The 19,665-nt window shown below is 50.4% G+C and overlaps 1 protein-coding gene across 4 annotated transcripts in view; it reads left to right on the top strand.

Moving 5' to 3' along the window:
- SULF2 (sulfatase 2) overlaps positions 1-19,665 on the top strand; it is a 144,855-nt gene that overhangs the window by 94,607 nt on the left and 30,583 nt on the right. For all 4 annotated transcript variants that reach the window (XM_007185341.3, XM_057528754.1, XM_057528756.1 and 1 more), the window contains exons 5-7: positions 11,158-11,327; positions 15,987-16,137; positions 17,360-17,535. In XM_007185341.3, the coding sequence (XP_007185403.2) occupies positions 11,158-11,327; positions 15,987-16,137; positions 17,360-17,535 (497 nt within the window). The remainder of the gene's footprint in view (positions 1-11,157; positions 11,328-15,986; positions 16,138-17,359; positions 17,536-19,665) is intronic.

Here is a 19,665-nt window from a genome sequence, read left to right as displayed (position 1 = left end):
TGTCTTTCTCTGACTTACGTCACTTAGCATAATGTCCTCAAAGTATGTCCATGTTGATGCAAATGGCAGGATTTCCTTCTTTCTCAGGACGGAATAATGTTCCATTGTGTGTGTGTTGGGGGGGGGGTGTGTGGTGTGTATATACACCACATCTTCTTTATCCATTCATCATTGAGGACACTTAGGCTGTTTACATATCCGGGCTTCTGAGACTAATGCTGCAATAAACATGAGAGTGCAGCTCTCCCTGCAAGATCCAGTTTTCATTTCCTTTGAATAAGTACCCAGAAGTGGAATCCCTAGATCATAGGGTAGCTCTATTTTTAATGTTTTGAGGAACCTCCATGCTGTTTTCTGTAGTAGCTGCATCAATTTCCATTCTACCAACAGTGCACGAAGTTTCCCTTTTCTCCACATCCTCAGCAACACTTGTTATCTCTTGTCTTCTTGATGCTCACCATTCTAACACGTGCCAGGTGATATGAGGGTATTATTTTATAACATTTTGCCAAAGCAGAACTTTCTTACAGAAAGTGTGCATATAGAGTGTACAGTTCAATGAATCTTCAAAAACTGAGCAGACACATGTAACCAGCACTCACGTAGGTCAAGAAGTTCCCCCTATGTAGCTCCCAGCAACCACCCCTCCCAAAAGGACACCTGTTACTCAGACTTCCAGCATTATAGACTAATTCTGTATCCAGCTTTTGTTGCTTAACACTCTGTTGAAATTCCCATGTTGTCACGTGTGAGTGTAGATCCTTCATTCTTGTTGTATAGCATCCCATTGTGTGATTATACCTTAATCTATTTGTTCCCTAGGACATACTTTTTCTAGTTCTGATTTGTTGAACTGAGATAAGGTAAGGAGCATAGATCCTCAGTGAATTTGCAGGGAATTTTCACACATCTGTGCATCTGTGTAAGTGCCACCCAGGTCAAGCTGTGGAGCATTTCCAACCCCCAGCAGGTTCCCTCCTACGCCTTTCCAGCCAAAACTGCCACCACCTCTTATTTTGACTTTTATCACCATGGATTGGTTTTGCCTGTTCAAGAACTTCACATAAATGGGATCATATCACATGTGCTCTTTATATCTGGCTTGTTTCACTCAACGTCACGTCTGTGAGATTCATCCACATGGTCGTGTGTATCAGCCATGTGTCCTTTTCATTGCTACGTAGTATTCTCTTGTATAAATAGATGACAGATATTCATCTATTCAACGACTGATGGACATTTTGATTATCTCTGGTTGGGTCTGTTATGAACTAAGCTGCCATGAGCATCCTTACACATGGCTTTTGGTAGACATATGAACCCACTTCTTTGGCTTATACACCTGGGAGTAGAATTGCTGGGATATAGGATGTGTTACATGGTTGAACCACTTTACACTCCCAGCCAGAAATGTTTAAGCGTTCCAGTTGCTTCACATTCCTCAACACAGGTATTGTCTTTTTTATTATAGCCATTTGGCTGGGGGTATAGTGGTATTTCATTGTGGTTTTTCCACAAATGTTTTTGAAGATCACATGAGTTAATACATGTAGAGCATGAGAGGAGACCATTGCATATATAGTAAATATTCAGAACATATTAGTTCCGATCAGGACACCAAACTTGCTCTGTAAAGGGCCAAATACTAAATATTTTAGACTTTACAAGCCATAGTCTCTATTGCAACTGCTCAAGTCTACCCTTCCAGTGCAAAAGCAGCCATGGGTGATATGTAAACAGATAAGCATGGCTGTGTTTCAATAAAACTTTATTTACAAAAACAGGCAGGGGGCCTGACCTGGCCAGTGGGCGGTAGTCTCCTGACCCCCGGCTTAGGTAATGATGATGATGGTGGTGATGATGATAAGGAGGAGGAGAGACTAACGCTGATGGTTCATCCAAACTTACCATTAAAAAAAAAAAATCTGGAGACTAACAAATATTCCTGCCCCAACTAAATCTTCAGAATCAGCTCCGGCATCCCGCCACAGCAGATACATTATTTCTCCGGTCTGTCAAATCCACCTCTTTCTCTTCCCCATTCCCCCTGCCACTAGCCCTGGGCCTGACTTACTGTCGTAACCAGGGTTCTCTGATGACGATTCCTTGCGGCCTCCCTCTCTAGTTGTCTCTAAAAAGCCACACAAGGCTCCGAGGCAGAAGTCACCAGGGAACAGTCAGTCATGCAAACAGGAGAGCAGGCTGGGAGTAGGTGAGACAATATGGAGTGGTGGGGACTGTGGAGGACTTAGCTGTCTAAAACGGGGCAGCAAACTCTCAGATCAGGCCTGTCCGTCCCACGTAGCATTGTGGGCCTGAGATGGCCAGGTTTTCTGATTTTTCAACAGAAGCCACAAATTTGTGTATTTTTTTCCTGTGAAGTCTGATTTTTAAGTATTGGCAGCTAATTCAGACATTTCTAAAATCCTGCATGAATCAAGGTCACCTGAGGGCCAGACCTGACCCATGGATTTGCAGCCCATTGTATTGTTCTGCTGCCCATAGCCCACCAGGGACTGTGCAGTGGACTGGGGGTTCAAAGCCCGACTCTGAACATATTATGTGCTGTTGGATATGCTACCTATTCCTAAGAGCCTCAATTCCCAAATCTGGAAAATGAGTACATCCTAGCATCTTAATAATGCGCATTTCTATTTACTGAGCACCTACTATGGTCCAGGCACTATGCTGGGTGTTTTATGTACAATATATCTAATCGTCACAACAACCATATCAAGTGAATGGACTAGTGGGAGTTGATTACATTAGTCCTTTATTCCCTCAACAAGTATTTATTAAGAGCCTACTATGTGCCAGGTGCTGGGTATCTAAGGGTGAACAAAAACAGACCCAGGTAACGTCCTTATGGAGTTTGTAGTCTTGTGTGTGGAGGTGTGTTATAAACTGTGAAGTGATGGCACCTGTATTAAAGTCAGAACACCACACACAGTGTAGAAGCGCACACACACACACACACACACACACACACACACATACACACACACAAGCACATCAGCCCAATCTCCTATTTTGTCATCCCCAGTATGAGCCGTTTCAACCAGACCAGCCTTGTCGGTTATTACAACCATCTCAAAACCTTTACTAGTGCTTCCCTGCCCTGAATTTATCCAAGTTTTGTCTGTCTTCTCTTCCATGAAGCGTTTCTGGATTACTCTAAACTATAGGAGTTATCCTTTTTTGAATCAGACTGGCCTCTTTCAGTTGTTTGTGAGCAGAAATGAACAAAAACTCAAATCAAAATGGCTTAATTGAAGAGGAAACATATTAGCCTTTTTAACTGATCCAGCAGTAATGGCATCAGACATGGCTAGATTAGGCAGTGGTTTCTCACTCCTTTATATTCTGTTTTCTTCTCTTCGACCTCATTCACAGACTGTATGTCTGTCTCTCTTCTCCTGGTACCAATATAGCCATCCTTGCATCCTCTCAGCTTCCTGCCCAGCTGCAAGCATGGGTGTCTCCTTCCCAGGATTCCTAGCTAGTTTCATTGGCTCTGGATCAGTCACATGTCTGTCCCTGAACCAACCAGTGTGGCCAGGGGAATGCAGTGTTCTGATGGGCTGTAAATCACGTGCTCACTCCTGATCCAGAGCAGGGGGTCGCGGGAGCCCTACCATTGAGCTCAACCCTGGAACATCAGCTGAGAATAGATCCCCAAATAAAAATGGAGAGTTTCCACTGGAAAGAGGCTGACTAGATTCTCAACAACCAAAACACACCCTATCCCACTCCCCTTCTGGGAACACCAGCACATCTGGGGAGCCCTCCCCCCTTTGATAGGTAATCACCGCCCACGTGTCCCCTTCCTGAGTATAAGTCTGATCAGTCCAGGCCCCAAGTGGCAGACACCACACGTGACATCACCTGGCCAGTGCCCTCTCCCTGACCCTGTGTCTCACTCTGCACATAGTAGGCCTGCCTTCAGGACCTCCCGAGTGAATTGATTCCAGAGTCCTGGTTGGGGGGGATTTAGCAACTCTGCTGGACTCCTTGGAAATACAAAGCACAGTCTCTCAATGCAGAACACACCTTTTCTCTCCTCCCAGCCTCAGTGCAGGCAGATTCTCCAAATACCCAGAAAAATCCACTCCCTCCTTTTTAAAATTCCTCACCACGTGCACGCCTGGCCTCAGCACAGCCCAATAATGAAGTTATCCAGGGATACTCCGTCCCCTTGGCGCTGAGGATGGGACATGCCGTGGCTGCTTTGTCACCCCATTTCCTACCATCCATACATCTCGACCTGTGAATGAGAGGAGCCCCTGTGACAAAGGTGGGAGAATTCCTGGAGCCCCAGTTACCAGAGGCCTGGAAACGGAGGGACGGGGAGCCCCTGTGGGGTCAGAGCTGGCTCAGGTCCAGAGTTCAACTCCCAAGGGTAGCGGTGGGCAGCAGGGGCCAGAGCACCGGGAGGGGACAGGAGTGAGCTTGGAGTTTCCAGCTGGGGAGCGGGAGCGCCACACTCTGGGAGGCCCAGGGCCTGTGTCAGGTCAGAGCATCATGCTGACACTGACCTTGGGGGCCTCGGCGGGAAGCCCAAGTCGGGAGGAAGTGGCAGCCCTTCCCAAGAGCCCCTCAAAAGGCCCTCTGAGGATTCTGTCCCACATCGCTAATCCCAAACGTGGGCGGATGCCACCGAAGGGGTCCTCATGGCAGAGTGGAAAGAGAGGCAGTAATGATGAGAAAAGAATGATGTAGAGCCAGCACTAATGGTCGAAGAGGGCTGGAGAAGGCAGCGGAAGGGAGATAGGCGTGACCAGGTCGGGAGATGGAGGAGGGTCCAGGTGAGTCCGGGGGGCTCTGCAGAAATGGCGGTCACCAGGAACCTGAGTGCACCCACCCCTCAGCCCAGCATGTGCACTTCTCTCTCTCTCTCTGTTCTGGAGAAGCCTTCCGTGTGTGCAGAGGGGGTATAGCCAAGCTGTTGGCTGCAACTTTGTCATGGAAAGAAATCAACCAAGAAAGCCCACTAATGCGAGAAGTGACTGAATGACCATGGAGGAGTCTGGAAAAAGACAAGGGAGATCTGTGCCTAAAGCCATCAGAAAAGCTTAGGACATAAGGCTGAGTGGGAAAAGCAAGTCGCGGGACTCCTTCAGGTCCCTAGTCAGATGTTACCCTCTTAGACCACCCTGTATACAGGGTAACCCCCTGGACACCCCCATCACCACTGATGCACCAGACCTGTATATATCATGGATTCACGTGTTCATTGTCCTCTCATTCGAATACAAGGCTCATGAAGACAGGAATGTGCGTTAGTCTTGTTCACTGCTGTGTGTTGGATGAATGAATGAATGTACACGGTGTGGTAGGATTAATGTAAAAAGATGCATAAAGCAATATACTCTAGCATATGTAATAACACATCTGGAAAGACACTTCTTCCTCAGTAGAGGACAAAAGAGGCCAAGATTGGGAGTGGGGATGTGAAGAAATCAAAGGGACCTTCAGCTTCGTTTGTACTGTTTTAATTTTCACGAGGAAAATGCAGGCGTTGTGATTCCTGAGGAATAATGGCTAACACTCCTTTAGAGGGTATCACGCACCAGTTACTGCTGGAATCGTTGTACACGAATTAACCCATGCATTTCTCACCAGAGCCTATGAGGTGTCTGCTGTTACTATTTCCAATCACCAGATCAGGAAACTGAGGCCCAGAGAGGCTAAGTAACCAGGCCACACAGCTAGTAAGGGGTTCGTTCAGGGTTCGAACCCAGGCCATCTGGCTTCAAACTCCATTCTCTAAACTACAGCCCATGGGCCAGCCTGCCAACTGTTTTGCTACAACCCTTGAGCTTAGAATGGTTTTTACATTTCTACCTAACTGAAAAAAATCAAAAGAACAGCGATTTTCATGACACGTGAAAATTACATGAAATTCAAATTTTAGCGTGCGTGGACAAAGTTTTACTGCAGCCAGACGTGCCCATTCATTTATGCAGTTGCTGCTTTTGAGCTTTAATGGCAGTAATGAGTGATTGTAACTAAGACTTCTGGCCCGCAAAGCCTCAAATATTTATCATCTGGCCTTTTACAGAAAAGGTTTGTTGAGACCTGCTGTAAACCACCATCTACTCCTCCCATTAATATTTTCGTTTGTGGGGGGGGAAAAAAAAAAGAGAAACCAGACAAAAAACACAAAGGCCTGAGCTCTAGCTCTGAATAAATTGCTTATTAGTTTTGTGGCCTCAGTTTCCCCATCTGTAAAATGGGCATGGTGTCCACTTCGCAATGTTGCTATGAAGGTCAGTCGAGCAAACACCTGATAACAGTAAGAGCCAGTGTCCATCGTGGGTTCCCTCAGTACCAGCCTCCTTGTTAAATGCTTTATTCACTTAGCAAGTCCATGTCAAGTGCTCATGTCACCATCTGAAGAAGGGACTGTTATTGGGCCCATTTTCGAGATGCAGAAACTGAGGTGCAGAAAGGCATTGTTTGCCCACAGCTAGCAGGTATAAAGCTGGAACTTGAACCCAGTGTTTCTGACTCCAAAGCCCTCACCCTTCGTAAAATGATTGCTCCTTAGAGATGTGAATCTCTTTTAAACACAAACTGCTGTAGAGGCTTCCGAAGGTGAGGGATCAGCATCATGATTGGGAATGAAAGTTGGACAAACCTGCTGCCCAGGGAAGCCAAGGGCTCGGGAAAGGAGACCCTCTGTCACGCAAGGTTGACTTGCCAAGTGAAGAAAATACGAAGAGGTGGGCTTGGGAGCTGCCACCCGAGGCCGAGACAGCCTCCCCTCCTTGCTCCCCTCCCCACCCAGCCTTCCCCCAGCTGTCTGAGAGTAAAGCCACAGGTTTCCTGGCACAGCCCTAGAGCCACCCAGTGGTGCTCGGGTGGGGCTTCCCAAGCGGAAAATTTAGTCCTGGGAGCCAGGGGACTCTGATGTGGGGAGATGTCCTGTGACGTATGGGGTGAACTGGCTTATCTCACCCAAGTTCAAACAAGAGGCAGAAACTCGGGCTTCCATGGGGCAAAGTGTGAGCAACTCCCACCAGCACCCACAGAAGACACGTTTCTCCCCACACCCGGATCCAGACAGAAAGAGGGGCTTCCTGCCAGCCACGCCCCCCTCTTGTCCTTGCAGTCTCTGTGCCCCGCCTCCACCCCTCCCCAACCCCCCTGCTTCCTTCTCCCCTCTCTTAACGGCAGAGCCTTTCCGCGCCCTGCACGGGACTGTACCCTGGGGACAGGGACCCGCGGCCACACACCCACACTTAACAGGGAGCCCAGCACCCCGGAAATGGGCACCCAACATCTAAGTGAGCTCAGAAATCGTCGCTTCAGCAACAGAAACGGTGGCAAAGGCCGAGCCTGGGAAGGAGGCAGGGAGACTCACAAGCCCACCTGTCACTAGGGTCCCCAGTCCCCAGGAGCGCCCCACACGCTCCCCTCTTCCTTCCTGAGAAATCCTACTGGTAAATGACTGCTTGAGGAAGACAGCCCAGAGCCACAGGCTAGCAGTCTCCTCGGATGCACTGCGGTTCCTCTTGGCTAACTGAGCAAATTGTCGAAGAAGGTCAGGATGGAGGGGGAGGGGGGGATACACCCTCCTGGGTGTCCGGCAGGGTGTCCTTGTCCCTGGATGTCTGCCAGCTGTGGTTGCGAAACTCTGAGCAGGAGCAAAGTCCCCAGGACCCTGGCATCACCGCCACCCTGCACAGGTGTGGCCAGGAGTACGGAGGTGGGGAGGGGAGATCTAGCTCCCGAATACCCAGGTGTGCCCACCTCACCTGGGAGGCGGAGTGCGCCTGGCCCAGAGCCAAAGGGAGGCAGGGGGTGACTTCCTCATGGTCTATCGGCCAGTCTCCAGCTTCTAGAAAGTTCACCTTTTGACCTGCATCATCCTCTCACCTGTCTCCCCCCTTTCTGTGAATAACTCTGAATTTCTGACTGATCCCAGGCACCCCAGACTCAACCTGTTCTAGGCTGAACTCTGCATTTCCACCCTCGCCCCAACATTCTCCTGGCCCCACATCTCTGCACCCTTCACCTAAACCAGAAAGCAGTGACGGGGAAGCCTGACCGCCCCCTTTCATGCACCCCACACATCCAGTCAGTGGACACGACCTATCTGTAGGGTCCACACCCAGCCGTCACTGGGCAGTGCCACCCCCGCCCTGGCCCAGGCCCCCTCGGCCCTCCCTCTGAGCCTGGACTCAGCTCACGTACTGCGACCAAGGGCTGCTTCTCACTGGCCAGCCCAGGCTCATGCCCACCCCCAGAGTCAGGATGGTGTGGTCCCCTCCGGTCTACATGGGTGGATGGGGGTGCAGGCACCAGTGTCAGATGTCATTGTAGACGCCCTAATGCAGCCAGAGGGGACCAGCAAAGGCTTAGCATAGGAGTGGCTCTGAGGAGGACCAGGAAAGATAGGGGGCTCGTAGACGTGCAGAAAATCGGCCCCCCCCCAAGAGGGCCGTAATGTTCACTGACTCCTGCCGAGAGCTGGCTGCATGCAGGACACCGTGTCGTGAGCTTTAATATCTCAGCACTTGAAGCCCTCTCACACCAGCCTTGAGGGGCAGACACAGTAATCACCCCACACGCTTCCAAATGTACAATGTCACAGAGACTGTTGGAGCCCCTCCATCACCCTTCCAGCTCTCATTCCTGTCCCGCTGCCCCCTCTCAGGGAGGTCCTGAGGTGGCCACTTATTCCCACACATGCATTTATTCTTTTATTCCATATGCAGACATCTCAAACAATATAAAATATTGTTTTGTGTTTTTAGACTTTATATCAATAGTATCATATCGTACATAGCCCTCTACATATCAGGTCTGTGAGATATATCCATGTTGATGCGTGTAGCGCTAGTTTATTCTTTTTCACTGCTCCATCATTGCATTGCCCTGGTGATGGATATTATTGGTGACTTTAAAAAAAAACATATTTAATCACAGCCAAACAAGCACATATATGGTTCTAAAAGCGAATAGTGAAAATGGGTTTATTATGAAGAACAGCAGCTCTCTTCCCGCCCCTCCCCACCCAGGGTCCCAACCCCTCCTTTTCACCTAAGAGAGCTTTGCACCATTTTTAGATCCACTACTAGTTACAGGATATTTCTAACACCTTTAGATCATGTTCCACAGCTATAGCAGCAGCTTTTGATTTATGTCACATAGAATATTATTTTTAGGTAATAGGTTCTATAGGACCCCCTTATAAAGCCTTTTTTTACTCCCCAAAATTATTCATAAAAAGTATTCAAGGAAAAGTATATAAAGTAGCAAGTGACTTTCTCTCTCCCCTTACCCTGGTCCCCAGTTAGCACTTTGGTATATGTCCTGGATTTTCCCTTGCTGCTCAAAAGCATATGAAGGTAGGGGTTTGGTTTCTCCTCTCTACCCTGCCTCCTACTCTCTCCCACAAAAAAAAAAAAAAAAGTGGAATCTTCCAGAGTTTGACTCTGTAGTTTGCTCTTTCCCTTAACAGTGTATCTTGGACAACTTTCTACCTCAGTAACTACAGACCTACTGCCCTTTTAATGTGTGCACAGTGCTGCACAGTATGAAAGCAGTGCAAGTTCATTAATCATCTTCCCATTACTGGTCACTGTGACGCAGTGACTGTCCTTGTGCACATAGACATAGAGCACAAATGTCCCTGGAGGCATGTACCTCTAGAGACACAGGTATACCTGGAGTATGTATGTATTTGGTACAGTTCACTTCAGGGTGGAAGCTGTAGCCACTTCTTCACCTTTCTCTTTTCTTTAAAATAATATCTCTTTTTGAAAGTTATCATTTTGGACAGAGCTGCTTCTGGAGAAGCAGAAGGTAAATTTTTAAGAACTCATTACCTTCAAAAGAAATCAGCAGCTAAAGATTTACCAAATTCAGGAAGAGTTTAGGCAAATCTCAGCTTCTTAGCTGAGCTTTTAAAGCCCTCGTTTCCTGTCCATCACTTTTCCTCCCACTCTTCTCTCCTCCTGCCCAGTATCTAAGTGGGTCTCACTTTTCTGGAGACACTACTACATGCCTGTGTTTGTGCTGCTCCTTTGATTGTCCCAGCATTGTACCTGATGATTGTTCACCCTCTTTCTATTCCTCAAACACAAGGCAAGTTCATTCCTGCCTCAGAGGCCTTGCATTTTCTGTTCCCTCTGCCTGGAACACTTCCTCTAGATCAGTGATTCTCACTCCTGGCTGCACATTGGAATCTTCTGGTGAGCTTTTAAAAAGTCCAGTACCCAGACTGAAACACAGACCAATTAAACCAGAATCTCTGGAAGAGAGCCCAGCCATCAGTAAAGCTCCCCTGAGGATTCCAGCAAGCAGCTGAAAGTGAACTCCGGTGATATAACAATAGATTTTCCCAGGCCCAGCTCCTCATCACTCAGGTCTCAGCTCAAATGTCACCTCCTCAGAGAGGTCCTCCCTGATTGCCCCAGCTAAAGTATTCCTCCCACCCCAGGTCCCAGTTACTCTTTGCCACATTTTGTCTTATTTCCTTCTTCTGTCACACCTCGTCACTATCTTGGCTCTTCGTTTATATGTTCGTCTGCTCCCGCCCCCAGTACAGACCCTCCAAGATTGCAGGGATGTATCCACCCTGCATGATGGTATCTCTGGAGCCTTCAGGCTTAGGGACCAAGACGCAGGAGGCCTGGCTGCAACATTTATCAGCTGTGTGACATTAGGCAATTCACTTAACTTTTCTGGGCCTTCATTTCCTGTTCTGGAAAACAGGGTTTATCATCAGACCTACATTCTAGGGCTATATAAGAGGTAAACAAGTCAATACATGTAAACACAGAACAATTCCTGGAGCGCCATAAGCACTCGATAGTGTTAGCTATTATTATTTTATTTATTATTATTATTTATTTATTTTATTATTTTAAGATCTATCACAACTGAATGACAAATTGTAATTCCTCTCCCGTCCTCCCTAACCCCTTCTCTGCTTTTCTTTTCTGTTGTGCATAACATCATTTGACATTCCCTGTTTTACTTGCTTATTTATTGTCTGTTTGCCCCTAGACCGTCGGCTCCGCGAGGGATTGTCTATTTTGGTCACTGCTGTGTCCCCGATGCCCGGCATGGTGCCTGGCACATGGCAGGCACTCAGCGCGGATGCCCAGCTCCTCACACCTTCTCCTATCTCTCCCCACCCCCCAGGACTACCTGACAGACCTGATCACCAACGACAGCGTGAGCTTCTTCCGTACATCCAAGAAGATGTACCCGCACAGGCCCGTTCTCATGGTCATCAGCCACGCAGCCCCTCATGGCCCCGAGGACTCGGCCCCCCAGTACTCAAGCCTCTTCCCCAACGCGTCTCAACACATGTAAGCTTCGGGGTGCTGCCTGCAGAGCTGCTGGGTGGCACGAAGGTGGGAGGGTCAGGCTCGGTCACAGTGATGTAATGACAGAGACAAGGCTGCCTCTTGTCTCTAATCCTCCCGGTTTAAAGAAGCCAGGGACACACAGCTGATCTCTGAGGAAACTGGGATACAGATCCAGTAACAACAACCCAAAGCAGGCAACAAGAGTTTTTATAACTTGGGACCCACATCCTCCCACCGAGAGGTCTGTGGATAGAACAGCATTTCAGGTGTATACCCGTATAATAGTATTCCTTTGCAATCTGTGTATTTTATTTTGCACATTTTAAAACACTTTTGAGAAGGGGTCCATAGCTTCATCAGACTACTAATATAGTCACAGCCTTTATAAGCTGTTGACTCCATGGCAGGCTCTGTGCTAAGCCCTGTGCGTTGCACTGAATCCCTGAATATTCCCAGTGACCCTTGGTGTATCAGTTATCTATTGCTGCATAACAAGTTGCCCCAAAGTTGAGCAGCTTAAAACACCAACGCATATTACCACACAGTGTCTGTGAGTCAGGAATCTGGGAGTGGCCTATCTGGAAGGTTCTAGCTCAGGGTCTCCCGAGGTTGTGAAAAAGGTGTCAGCTGGGGCTGCTGCCACCTGAGGCTTGCCTGGGGCTCACTCACACGGCTGCCCCTCAACCAGCAGATCTCGCCATAGGGCTGATGCAGTCTCTTATAACCTAATCTCGAAGTGACACACCATCTCTCCCACATTCTATTGGTTACACAGACCAGTGCTCCTACAGTATGGGAGGGGTACAGGTGTGTGATTACCAGGAAGTGGGGGCTATTGAGGGCTCTCTTGGAGGCTGCTTGTCACACTTGGTATTCCCATTTTACCAATGGGAAAACCGAGGCACAGAGAGGTAAGGTAACTTCCCTAAGGTCACCCAGCTGGTAAACGGCAGAGCTCAAATTCAAATCCGGCACCCATTCCTGCCTCCCATCTCTCTGCCCACCCCTCCAGTCCTCCTCCCTCCAGCTGGCTAGTAAATCTTTCTGGAAAGTTCTTCTGCTTTTCTCTGCCTCAGACCGCCTCCTGCTTAGCAGCGATCCTCAGCAGCCCTTGCTGTGACATTGGGGCGACAAGGACTGGGCAATTTGGAGTCCGCCTGAATATTCCGGGTGTTTAACTTTCATTACAATCAGAATGCGTTGCCCTCCTCAACCCCCTTGCCGTGATTACTCTCTGACGGCGCCCAGAGTGGCTCCGAGAGGATGAGGCAGTGTGTTAACCTGCTGATCCCCTGGTCTTTGGGGAGCAGGATTTGACAGATGGTGGAGAACCGCATTCCAGGGACTGCAGCAGTGCCTCTCTGCACATCTGCCGTGGCTGCCCCCCACCCCAGCCCACTCCTCCTGCCTGAGATGCCAGCCTCCCACCCTCACCCACAGCCCACCTTTGAGGGCGGGGGCATGTGGCCAACTCGGTCCCCCTAAGGGAGGAGCCGCGGGGTGGGGGAAGGTACACTTTGCTTCTGCAACGTCTCCTCTAAAAGGGGTGCTGGCACCCCGCCCCCCGGCAGCCCTGGAGTTGCACGATGAGATGGTTTGACATTGCCTGCTCATTTATTTTCCCTTTGAAATGAAAATTACAGAAATTGAACGTGAGCAACGCCTGCTGCCATTACTTACCCAGAGCAACCCCTGTGCCTTATTAGGGGTGTGTTTGAAAGGCTCTCTTATCTCTGGGGTATAATCATTTTCAAAACAAAACCCAAAACCAGAAAGTTCTGCAGCTGGGATGTTTAATTATGACAGTCAGGGGGCTGAGGAGGGGACAGAGTTCCAGATCTTTCTATCACGAGACTCCTGTCAGAGGCTCTCACCCCATCAAGCCTTGTGCCATGTTCTCAGGCTGGGCTTGTGGGTGCTGAAAAGTGCTGCTCGTTGCGATGTGGTCCCGATCCACCAGCCCAGGGCCCCGTCCACCCCCCAGCCAGCTCCGTACACACACAGAGATGCAAACAGATGCACGCAGACGCACACACACACATACACACACAGATACAGACACAAATACGCAAAGATACAAATAGATACATACAGATATATACACAGGTACACAAATGCACACAAACACAGACACACAGAACACAAACACACACAAAGATACAAATAAATACACAGATACACAGACATATATAGACACACAAATGCACATACAAACACAGGCATATACATACAAGCACATATACGGACACACAGATACAGACACATACACACAGATATGCAGACATACACAGAAACACACAAACACACATAGATACAAAGATACAAGCACATATACACACACAGATACACAAACGCACATAAAGATAAACACAGGTGCAAACACAGATACACACAAACATGAAGATATACAACCATACAGACACGCACACACATAAACATACACAGACACACAAACGTACACAGAGACACACACAGACAAAAGACACATAGGCATACACACCCACAGCCCCCAGAGCTTCCTCTGAAGCGTGGCATCTGAATGGGTTCACGGGCCTCTCCCTTTATCACGCCTGGGAGCCAGGCCCGAGCTCACATCCTTGGGGTGGGGCTGGGAGCCAGGGTTCCTGCCCCTCGGCCTCCAGACACACGGCGGGAGGGGCCGGAAGGGCCCCCATCCCAAGAGGGGATGTTATCCTTCAGGCCGGTTGTGAACGAGCAGACATTCCTCGGATTCTTGAGGAGGTGAGGGTTTCAACTCTTTGTTCAGCAGGCATCGGGGTTCACGTGAAAATGTGACACCATCCGGGGGTAGCAGGGGGAGGCTGGCCTCAAGCAGGGGACCAGCAGGCCGGCCTCGGCCCCAAGCAGGACCCCAGGCTCCGCAGCCTGCTGGCCTCCAGATCGTGCTCCAAAGACGCCTCCAGAGAAAAGGCCTCCGAAATCAGACTCTTGACAGACTCACCCCTCCCTGTTCTCAAGGGCAGACACCAGCCCAGGAGAATCTAAGAGATTCAGGGATGATTGCTCAAAATTACATCCTGAATCCGGGCCCCTGGGGCCATGGGAGCAATTTTCCCAAAACCCCCAACAGCCCCGAGGGCATCTCTTTGTGCAGCCCCTGGCCCAGCAGCACCCCTCCAGCTCCTCGGTGGGGGAGGGCGGCGAGGGGGCGTGGCCCTGCTCCTGGGATGTTCTACACAAGGGTCAGGCCCTAAGTCGGCCCGCAGGAGAGAGCGGCGTTTCTCATAATCAAAGGAGGCCGCGGGCCCGGCTTGTTTTTAGCGGCAGGAGACCAGCCAGAAACTCAAAGCAAAGTCCAGAAGGAATCTTATGACTCACCCCCGCTCTACATAGCAACGGTCTCCATAGCTATCAGGCTGCACCACAAGCTGCAGTGTCCTTCCTTCTACCCCGGGGAGGGAGGGGCTGAGGTCCTGATGAAGGAAGGGAGTCTGGGGCCCTTCTACCCTCCCCCATGCCCCGCAGCCCTTGCCCCCTGAAGAGCCATCTCGAAAAGCTTTTTGTCTTCAAGCAGTGGAAACTTCCTCTCTTTGCAGCTTTGCCTGGGGAGGGGGTGGGTAAGACCTGAGGGGAACCTGACCCTCGAGGATCATCAGACCCAGTGCGAGGGACGCCCATGCTTTGTGGGGTTTCCCACTCCTGGAGCTCAAACCCCAGCTCTGCCTTTGGCAAGTCTGTCCCCTCACTGAGCCTCCGTGTCCCCATTTCTCACACAAGGAGAAGGAAAGCACCAGCTCCTAGTTCTGTTCTGAGTATTAAATGAGATGATGTAGGCAAACCCTTCCGGGTGTGGCCAGCGCGTGGTCAGTGCTCATTCGGGGCTGGTCAAAGATTACCATGTATTTGTTCGTTTATCATTAGGCATCACAGCTGACCCCACAGCAGAAGTCACGGAGGCCAGTGGCTCTACCGTCCACTCAGTGAGACCATGGGCAGGTCTCGGAACTCCTCTGACCCCATTTCCTCCTTTGTAAATGGGAAATTAAACCACGCGGGAAGAATAGCTGTGACAGCAAAGTCAGAGAATGTGGCGTGTCCCAAATGGTCACATTCAGGCACCATCCTCACAGTTTTGCCTATTATGAACCTAATTTTTAACCAGTTTCCTTTTTTTTTAACCAAAATCTATTGCAAAAGGAAATTCGGTAGTCACACCTTAATTAACCACGGTAACTGTCACTTGCCATCTACCCAAGGTAACTGACAAGTAAATGCAATGCTATTAAGTTACAGTTGGGTGCTATGCCCACAGGAGGCCCTCTCCTTCTTTCAAAAGGGAGGCGAGCAAATTCTAGAGAGGTGCTGAGGAGAGCCCAGCACAGACTGAGACTTTGGCCTTGATGTGATGGGTGTGCTGACCGGGCTTAAATGGGAGGGACGTTCTCCCTTTGGGGCTCCAGGTTATCTACGGCTGTGCCCCCCAGTCTTCCCACGTTCATGCCCTGCACGTGGAGAGATGCTGACCTAACGTGGGGCAGAGCCCCCGACGCGCTGGTGTCCAGATGGGGGCGGTTTCACCCTGAGCTGCAGCCCCAGCGTGGGGAGGCTGCTCCCCTGAGGCGTGGGGGGACCTGGGGGCGGGGCCCAAGTACCCCCCACCCCGGCCTGACCTGATCTCTGTGCCTGTCTGCCCGCCAGCACCCCGAGCTACAACTATGCACCCAACCCCGACAAGCACTGGATCATGCGCTACACGGGGCCCATGAAGCCCATCCACATGCAGTTCACCAACATGCTGCAGCGGAAGCGCCTGCAGACCCTCCTGTCCGTGGATGACTCCATGGAGACGGTAGGCTGCCCCCCTCCTGAGCATTCTCCCAGCCACGCCAGGCCCGCAGCCTCCCTGCCCTTCCCCCCACCCCCACCCCCATCCCCCCGCAGAGCATCATGAGCTGGAGAGGAATGGAAACAGGCAGAAGGAAAAGACACCCTTCAAGGCCAGGGAAACAGCTCTGAGCAATCCAGACGAAACCCCTGCCCTCGGGGAACTTGTATTCCAGCTCTGATCTGTTCACTATAGTAGCCACGTGCAGCTACGTACATTTTTTAACAGCTTTATGGGGATATGATTCACATACCACAGAGCTCACCCAATTCAAGTGTATGTTTCAGTGCTTTTCATATGTTTGCAAGGTTGTACGATCACCACAGTCGATTTTAGAAGTTTCATCACCCCAGAGAGAAACCCCGCAGCCCTTAGCCATTACCCCAAACTCCCCTCACCCCTCCGCCTTAGCCAACTGCTCATGTACTTTGTGTCTCTGTGGATTCTGGACATTTCATATAAGAGGAGTCCTACAATATGTGGTTTTTTGGATCTGGCTTCTTTCACTCAGTATGATGATTTCAAGGTTCATCCAGGTGGTAGCATGTTCAGTGCTTCATTTTTTTTTAATTGCTAAATAATACTCCATTGCATGGATATATCTTTTAAATTTTATCCATGACCATTTAAATTCAGTAAAATACAATGAAATTTCAAATTTAGTTTCTCAGGTGCACTGGCCACATTTGAAGTGCTGAATAACCAAGTGTGGCTGGTGCTGTAGGTGTCAACATTGCCAGCATGGCAGAAAGTTCTGTTGGACAGCACTGTTGTAGATCACAGACTCCTGCCCCAGGCCATTCATTCATTCACTCATTCACTCATTCACCCAACAGCATTTGTTGAGTGCCAGCACACATGGGACACAGCAGGGAACAAAAATGACAGAAGTCCCTGCCCTGATGGGGCGTACATTCTAATGCAGGGACACAGCCCACGAATAAGTAGAAGAGAGAGAGGTGAGAAGTGCTGGGAAGACAAGTAAAGGGGGACAGGAGGTGGGGAGGCTACGGTGATGCATGGGTCAGCCCCAGGGGCCCCGCCGAGAGGTGACAGTTGAGCGAAGACCCGAAGCGGGAGGGACAGGGGCCTGAGACCCCAGCACAGCATTGTGTTTTGGGACAGTGGGCCGGGCGCACTGCCCGCCTTCCCTCCGCCTGTCCTCACCACCCCGCCTGCTTTTCAGATTTACAACATGCTGGTGGAGACGGGTGAGCTGGACAACACGTATATCGTGTACACCGCCGACCACGGCTACCACATCGGCCAGTTCGGCCTGGTGAAAGGGAAGTCCATGCCCTACGAGTTCGACATCAGGGTCCCGTTCTACGTTAGGGGCCCCAACGTGGAGGCTGGCTCGCTGTAAGTGCATCACCCACCCCTCCCCGGCGCCCCAAAGTCCCAGGGAGGCCTCCAGGCTCCGCTGGCACCCGGATGGGCCAGCAGCAGGCAGCTCAGCGGACGGCCCCGAGCCACTCCCCGGGGCGGCACACGATTCAGGCAGGTGGACCTTGGTGCCGAGCGAAATGGTGATGATGTCACCCGGGGAGGACTGCACACCCCTCTGCTGGGGAAGGAGAGGCCAGGAGCTGTTAGCACCTGTGAAAACAGACTGTCCGTGGTGGGCACTGTGCCAGGGAATCGGGGACCTGGACTGTGCATGTGTCACCGCCAAGGCATCGGGGTGCCACCTCGACTTCTGTCTGGCCCGAGCGGTCTTTGGGTCTGGGGGCTGTCAGGGAGGAGCCCGGCCACCTCGGCCCCGGGCGGCGTCATCCGCTGAGATCAGCTGAGCCAGCTGGGCCACAGCGCTAAGGGAAGCAGCCTCCCCCAACCTTCCTCGAGGGCCCCGTGGGCCCTTGGCCAGCATTGTCCTTGGGTTAACCTTTGAAATGACATGTTCTGGCAGCAAAAATGCCATGTCTGGGGCAGGGAGAGGTAGAAAGGCCAGGAATCGTAGCAGCAGCAGCCTCGGATCAGCCCAGACGTGATGGAGACCAACTCGAAGGTGTTTTGAAATGCAGATCAATCACCGTTCAGGTGCTCATCAGGTCTGACTTCCATCTGAGCCGAGAACACACACAGGCACTGACTCAGCTTGCTTCAGAATTCCTCCCGAAAGGGCATTGGTGGCGCCGTCTTAGGACCAAGATGTTCCCACCGCCTGGGATGTTTGGTGGAAATTCCAGAAGGCAGACGGTGTGAGCTCTAGCCCAGCCTCATCACTGTTCCTCTGCCAACCTCATCAAATCCCTGCCTGTCTGGATTTCAGGGTCCCCGCCTATAATAATAGCTATTATAAGGATAGCTGTGCTGATATAGTGCTTATTCTTCAGGCTTTGGTCTAAGCACTTATATCCAGGTAATCCACTTACATATGACAACAACCCTATAAGGTAGATGCTAGTATTGTCCCTGTTCTAAACACAAGGAAACAGAGAGAGGCACAGGTTAAGTTGCCTGAGTTACATGGCACAGGAGGGAAGGAGCTGGAATTCGTCTCAAAACCGGGACTTTGATATTTGTAAATGTTTTTCCTTTTTAGGTAAGAATATATATGACCATTAAAGTCACTGGGATTATTTGCTTTCAAAAAACGAAGGTGGACAGAACTATAATCCAGCATCTTTTATTGTATTGGTCAGCCTCAGAGTCTGTGATCTGGTTCTTAGGACCCAAAACCACAGAGAAAGAGAGTACTAATGTCAGACTTGGGGCTGACAGCCAGGACTCCTTGAGTTGTGAACGGAAATGACTCTCAAAATGAACAAGTCAAATAAAATAAGATATGAGGAATGCAGTCACTAAAGTAACTGGCAAGTCCAAGGTTAGTGCTGGCTTCAGGTATGGCGGGATCCAGCAGTCACACAGTGACAACAGGAAGCTCTCATTTTCCATCTCAGTCCTGCATCCTCTGAATTGGCTTCATTCTCAGGCCAGCTTTTCTCTCATGGTGGCAGGGTCACCACAGCCCCAGAGTTTTAGGCCATTCAGCTTGGGAAACCAAACAGTGGTTTGAACAGAAGCCCTGAGGCAGACTCTCACTGCCCTGACTGGTCACGTGTCCATCCCCGAGCCAGTCACTGTAGCCAGGGTAATAGAAAACCTTGTGTGACCAGGCTGAGTACATCAGGTGGTGGAATCTGAATGGGGCCAGGTAGTTCCTGCAGAACTGGAAACTGTTCCCACCAAGCAAGGTGTGGGTGCTGGGTGGGAAAAGCAGTCCTGTCCATCCCACCCAGCCTGGGGGCAGCAGGACCCGTGGATGACCTCAGGTCAATCCAGCTGCTAGTTGCCAACATTCACCCTGGTGCCCCCTCAACCAACAGACTTTTCCAGCTCCCTCCTCCTGCCTGATTAAGTGGTCATGCCTCTTGCTAGCTTCAAGCCCCTCCACCAGGCAGCTTCACCCACCTTCCCCAGCCTCACCCCCATGACGACCCCAGTGTCGCAGGAATGGGGACCCCTTCCAGAACCCAACAGTGGGCTCTT

The sequence above is a fragment of the Balaenoptera acutorostrata genome, chromosome 15 (genome assembly GCF_949987535.1).
Source record: "Balaenoptera acutorostrata chromosome 15, mBalAcu1.1, whole genome shotgun sequence".
Classification (NCBI taxonomy): Eukaryota; Metazoa; Chordata; class Mammalia; order Artiodactyla; family Balaenopteridae; genus Balaenoptera; species Balaenoptera acutorostrata.
Note: the sequence above shows the minus strand (reverse complement) of the source record. Positions and strands in the feature narration are given on the sequence as shown.